The 6353-nt window shown below is 36.0% G+C and overlaps 1 protein-coding gene across 1 annotated transcript; it reads left to right on the forward strand.

The window, feature by feature from the left end:
- The first annotated feature begins 4222 nt into the window (after positions 1-4222).
- Positions 4223-6005, forward strand: LOC110878375 (transcription factor MYB36). Its single transcript, XM_022126670.2, has 3 exons — positions 4223-4395; positions 4484-4613; positions 5066-6005. The coding sequence occupies exons 1-3, from the start codon at positions 4260-4262 to the stop codon at positions 5697-5699; spliced, it is 900 nt and encodes a 299-aa protein (XP_021982362.1). The 5' UTR covers positions 4223-4259; the 3' UTR covers positions 5700-6005.
- The last annotated feature ends 348 nt before the right edge of the window (positions 6006-6353 follow it).

Below are 6353 nucleotides of genomic sequence, written 5' to 3' on the forward strand. Positions count from 1 at the left end.
CGAATTCATGATAACTAATTGAAACGAGAATGATTTGCAGAAAACAATAACTAACCGAATGAATAAACTTGATTGACTGAACTTTGAATATGATAACTAACTTGATAATACACACGTTCGAATACACTGATAACTACCGGTTTGATAGGGAAGTTTGGCAGCGGCTTTATAGGGATCAAGAGGCATGTCTCCAACAGTCACGTTGTTTCAAAAGAGATGTGACGATTCTGAATAACCGCCATTCGGTTATGGAGACACACCGGTTCGCTACTTGGCCCAACTTCCTCATCAATAACCGGCTGTTTAATGGACTGGACATACAAATCGTTCGACCCAAACTGGTGGCCTACGGCCCAACTAAAATACATAAACATAACTATTGTTTTGACCCAATACTAATAGACATAAAACAAACAAATGTAAACAGGCCCGAGGCCCATGTTCTGGACTCGGATGATTCTTGCTTATCGAAACAAACTTCATGTGGTTTCGCTGTATTAAACAGAGGCGAAGGATAGTGGGTGCCCGGGGGTGCACCCGCCCACCCCAATATTTCGGTTAGAAGCGTACAAGTTTCGATTTTTCTTCCGAAAATTATAAAATTATACAGAATCCCCCCGATTATTTTTCCTAAATTGTATATAAACTTTGGTAAATATACACTTTGTTTTATTTGGAACCATTATTATTTGACCCGATTTGAATCGAATAGCCAACCTGACCCGACCCGAAACATAACGATAGGAAAAAAAATTTTGGGTCCCATCACTTTACGCCCCCTCGAAACTTTTGGTCAAGCTCCGCCACTGGTATTAAATTGGTATGTTTTGAGTGACCTTAGGCTAAATCCTCCATTAATATGTAATATCTTTTCCATGCGTGTCTGAGAGAAATTCTAGCTGTAAATTTTGGTAGTCTTGAATCTGTTGTTCCTCAGAGTGCATATCAGCAGAATTGTACATGATGTTTGGATTGGTTTGCATGATGTAATGAGAATGAATACAAGCCAGATAGATGAAAGAAGATGAATTTGATGGACAATTTGTATTATATTGAAATTGTCTTGATGATCATCAAAGTTTCCGATGATCTACTATATATACATTTATATTTGTGACTGTTATTGACGGTTAGAGTTTTAGCGGGAGTAATTGTCAAATGACAGTTCATCAGAGCCGTTATAAACCGTCGTAACCATTCACTATCATATAGAAACTAAATAATAATAAGTATAATCATCATAGTTACATAATAATATTGATAATTAAGTTTAATAATCCAATACTCCCCTAAACCTAATTCAGTTTAAGAGAATGCTTGAGCGCACGTTTGTTAGCCTCATCCAACGCCTTCGCTGCTTGCTTGAAATCAAAACGTCGTCTCTTCTGCCATTTCTTCATTCCATGCCAATCACCACCTGCAAATAGAGCATAGTATCGGGCTGCTTGTTCATCATTCTCAGGTATATCTCCATCGCTTCTGCATCTTCCTCGTATTGATGTGGATGGTCCTTCATCTTTCTTTATTGCATCCTTTGTTATAGCCTTCTCTTGCACACTTTTGAATTTATAATAATATTCCAGTACATACATCCAGGTACATAGCATAAGCAATTTTCATTAGTTTACTATCATTGTAGTCAAAATTAATGTCCTTAGCCACCACAACCCACGTGTTGTTAGACGTCACGATCCTATGGCCACCATCTCGCTTCACAACCATGTATAAACCAAGTAGATCGATTTTCTTGTTATCCTCTGTGTAGGGAGGAACCGATCTAGTAGTAATATCCAGATTGTTTATAAGAAACCACTTTACCATTTCTTCGAATTTGATTTCTAATTCATGTTTATATTTGAGAGCAAATTCAACATCCTCTAACATATCTAATAGCGATTTATAGTTGGAGAAATCATGAAATTTAATTGCTCGAATTATCATGATATTCCAATCTGGTTCCATTGATGACATGTTTAGATTCTCAAAATAAGCATTCAAATAGTCTACCTTATATCCTTTATGCACAGAACTATCGTTAATCACTATTCTCCTTTCCCTTTCTCCTATCTCCTCTTCTTTTGTCAAACCAGTAACATCATTCTTTATATTTGAAATAGGAGTACTGAACATCGGGTAAATTTGACATTTCTCACCATTTACTTTAAGTGTATAACCTTGTAACATTAATTGATCCATACTTAAAACATTCCTATCTAATTCAGGGGTATAAAAAACACTTTCAACCCGTATTGATTCATTCCCATACTTAACTTCTACAACCCCTAGACCCCTGATAAATAAGAAATCATCTTCCCTGGTTCGAGTTTCTACTCCACATAAATTTTTAATTTGTTTAAAGATATTCAAATTTCCCGCGTAATGATGTTTAAATGTTGTACTTACAAACCACATATTTGCCCATGATCCACCATCTGTGCCGATAACGATTAGTTCTTTAGAGAAATTGATATCTTCCTACTGTTGCTGAATTCCAGTATTAATTGCCTGTCGGATTAATTGTGTTGCTTCATCGTTTTCTTTTATCATGCACGAACTGATTCGGTGACCGGTTCCATGACAATAATAACACCGTCCGTTGAATTTGTCCCTCCTTCGTCTTTCGTTCGTTTCATCAGAGCAGTGTTCGCATGGCATCATTGTTGATGTCGGATGCATGACATCCTCTTTCTTGACCGTGGCTCTGATGCCGCTATGTTGTTCCTCAGAGTGCATATCAGCGGAATTGTACATGATGTTTGGATTGGTTTGCATGATGTAATGAGTATGAATACAAGCCAGATAGATGAAAGAACATGAATTTGATGGACAATTTGTATTATATTGAAATTGTCTTGGTGATCATCAAAGTTTCCGATGATATACTATATATACATTTACATTTGTGACGGTTATTGACGGTTTGAGTTTTGACCGGAGTACCTGTCAAATGACAGTTCATCGGAGCCGTTATAAACCGTCGTAACCATTCACTATCATATAAAAACTAAATAATAAGTATAATCATCCTAGTTACATAATAATATTCATAATTAAGTTTATTAATCCAATAGAATCTCTTGATTAGTTGTTACAACGTACTTTTATATGTTTATCTATTAAGTGTGTTCTTAAGAGACAATTTGTTTGTATATTTGCCACAAGCAAACTTTGTAATTCAAGTTCTTGAGTTAAAAACATATACTATTTCTAAGTGTCTGTGTTAGCATTTAACCAACTGTGCTCTAATCTTTGCTTATCAATTTATTTTTCCATTTGATCGTGAAATGATAACACAATGGTTGAGATGCCATGAATTCCATATAAAACTTAAGATGCATTTGGTTTCCGATTTTTTTAAAGAATTTGGAATCAAAATAATAAGTCTAGTTGCCCAATATGTTAGCCCAAAATAATAAAAAAATTGTAAATAATTGCCCAATTGCCTTGAAGTTTTAATGCACGGCACGACACAACTACGAGGATACCAATCAATTGAAAATAATAAGCCAAAAACCCAATTGCCCATTTCGTCACACTATAAGTGATCGTGATAAATTTGCAAACTTGAATAGAATAGTTCTTTTCCTTTAGTTTATCACGTAGTGAAGCTAGCTTTGCTTTTACCGGTTGCAACCATAACCGTTGAAAGATATTTTTCGAAATTGAAGCTTGTCAAGACGGATTTACGCAATCGAATAGCCCGAATTTTTGAACAATGCTATGGTTTGTGCGGTCGAAAAGGATTTTTTACGTGAAGTAAAAGACGACGGTGTGATGGAACGATTTCAAGCTATGAAAAAAAGAAGAGGACAAATCTATTAGATATTTATTTTACTTTATTTATTTATTGTCGTTTTTAATACTGTACGATTGCACGGTGAAAAAAAAATATGTTCTAGTTCCGCCACTGCCCGTAATCGAGTATTTGAGTCTCGGGTATTTTAATGTTATACTTGCTATTTAAACGGATTCTATTAACCATGTGATAGAAGAATGCGTTCTTCCTAGACCTACGTATTTTTATACAGTATATCAATACCATAACAAAGTTTCAAGTAAGAATGTACTGATGCAAATGTGTGTTGCATTAAGTATCACATCAAAAACCAAATTTCATACCATCTATAAATCTTGTGTCTTCTCTATAGTACATTTTCAACCAATTAGCTAGTGGCACATCTGATTGTCTATATTATATATATATACACACACAAGAGGACCAAGAAAAAAAGGCACAACAATTAAAGCAAGAAAGAAAGATGGGGAGAGCACCATGTTGTGACAAAACAAATGTGAGAAAGGGAGCTTGGTCTTTTGAAGAAGATGCTAAGCTCAAAGATTACATCGAAAAGTATGGCACTGGTGGTAACTGGATCGCACTTCCCCAAAAGATCGGTATATAATTCACAATATTGGTTTCTTCCTCAAGATTGTGGTTTCTTATGAGACCCTTTTGAAGTTTTAACCGGAACATGCTTTGCAGGGCTCAACAGGTGTGGTAAAAGTTGCAGATTGAGGTGGTTGAATTACCTACGACCCGACATCAAGCATGGGGGATTCTCTGAAGAAGAAGACCTCATCATCTGCAGCCTCTATGTTAGTATAGGCAGCAGGTTAAGTTTTAACCCCCCCCCCCCCCTCCCCTTCTCTCTCTCTCTCTATATATATATATATATATCTATTTCATGTGCGTATATGAATTGTGGCCCTGTTGGTTTTTGAAGTTTTAACCAACCTACTTGTCCTCTACATTTTTTTATCAAGATTTTGTTGTAAGACATTCCATCAGATTCAAATTTATTGTTAGTTTTATGTTCATTTCTAGCGTCTAACCGCTAGCGATTTAGTTTCTTCTTTCGTTTTTTTTTTTTTATGGATATATATATTGATCTAGAGGTCATGGTTCAAGTCGTGTAAACAACCTCTTGCAGAAATGCAGCTTAAGGTTCCAAGTGTCCAACTTGGCCCGACACCCCCGGACCCCACGCATGCAGGAGTCTTGTGCACCGAGTTTACTCTTATATGATCTGATTAATTATATCTTGTCTAATGACAATTCATATAGGTGGTCTACAATAGCAGCTCAACTGCCTGGTAGAACAGATAACGATATCAAGAACCATTGGAACACGAAACTCAAGAAGAAGTTACTCGAAAGGCGCAAAGAATCACAAACCACTAGGTTTTCCGGTTCAAGCCAGGATTGCAAAGAGAGCACTGCAGTAGAAACCCTTAGAAACACATCCATTGAAAGGTTACAGCTTCACATGCAACTCCAAAGCCTTGAAAACCCTAATTTCCCACACTATGATAATGCGCCCATGTGGCCTTGCATGCTGCATCCTCTTCAAGAAAACATGATGCAAAGTCTCCAACTTGTAAAAGAATCCAATAACCCTCTTCAACAAGAGTATTCTCCAGTGAGTAGTTTGATGATCAACATCACTAAGTCGTCATCTATCGTCTCGGAATCAGATGGCACAAAACAACCCCCAAGCACGGAACTACAACAGTTTTGGGCGTTTCAAGCCGAAATCAATAAGCTTGTGAACACTAAAGGAGCTATACCACTAGGGGGGCTGCAGATGGGTACCGAGTGTTTCAAGGACATTGATGGTGGAAAAGATGACATGACTTGGTGGTCTAACGAATTTGAAGCGAATTCATCGCATTCAATTGGTGTTCTTGATCACGAATAGACAAACATGAAGAATAAAGACTTGGTGAGAGGACATAAAGTACAATGAGACGATAACAGAGGGCACGCGGATTATGATTCATCAAGTTGTTCTATTAATATTCAGTTGTCATGAAATTAGGTATAATATAAGGGTAGAATGTAAGAGAATGAGAAGAAACCAATAAGTACTTACGTGTACATTTGTGTGATAATGTCATATCAATTTCTTCTTATGTTTAAGGCATATTTCCTGTCTTGCATAAAGTCATGTACTAGATAGAATATGACATACTTGTCATGTCGCATGATAATTTGATACATCACTGATAACTGGTATGAAAAAAGGAATTTTGCAGCTCAGAATCTTTCCCATTGATAGATAGACAAATTTTAGTGAATAATGAAGCTTTATTGTCTGAAGTTATATGATTCAAAATATATACTCTAGATCGATCAACATCAATGGTAACTACTATTATCTTAACATGACATTAATAATAATTTGTTTTGTTATGAAAATATGATAATTAAAATGATAATGCTTCCCGTTCATCCTTTAACTTTAATACATAATTATTTTTCTAATATAAGTGTTGTGTGATTATAGTTATAAACTTACCCATTTATAAGATCACCCGTAACGTAAGCACCGACAATAGCGACATACGAGGAT

The sequence above is a fragment of the Helianthus annuus genome, chromosome 6, assembly GCF_002127325.2.
Source record: "Helianthus annuus cultivar XRQ/B chromosome 6, HanXRQr2.0-SUNRISE, whole genome shotgun sequence".
Lineage (NCBI taxonomy): Eukaryota > Viridiplantae > Streptophyta > Magnoliopsida > Asterales > Asteraceae > Helianthus > Helianthus annuus.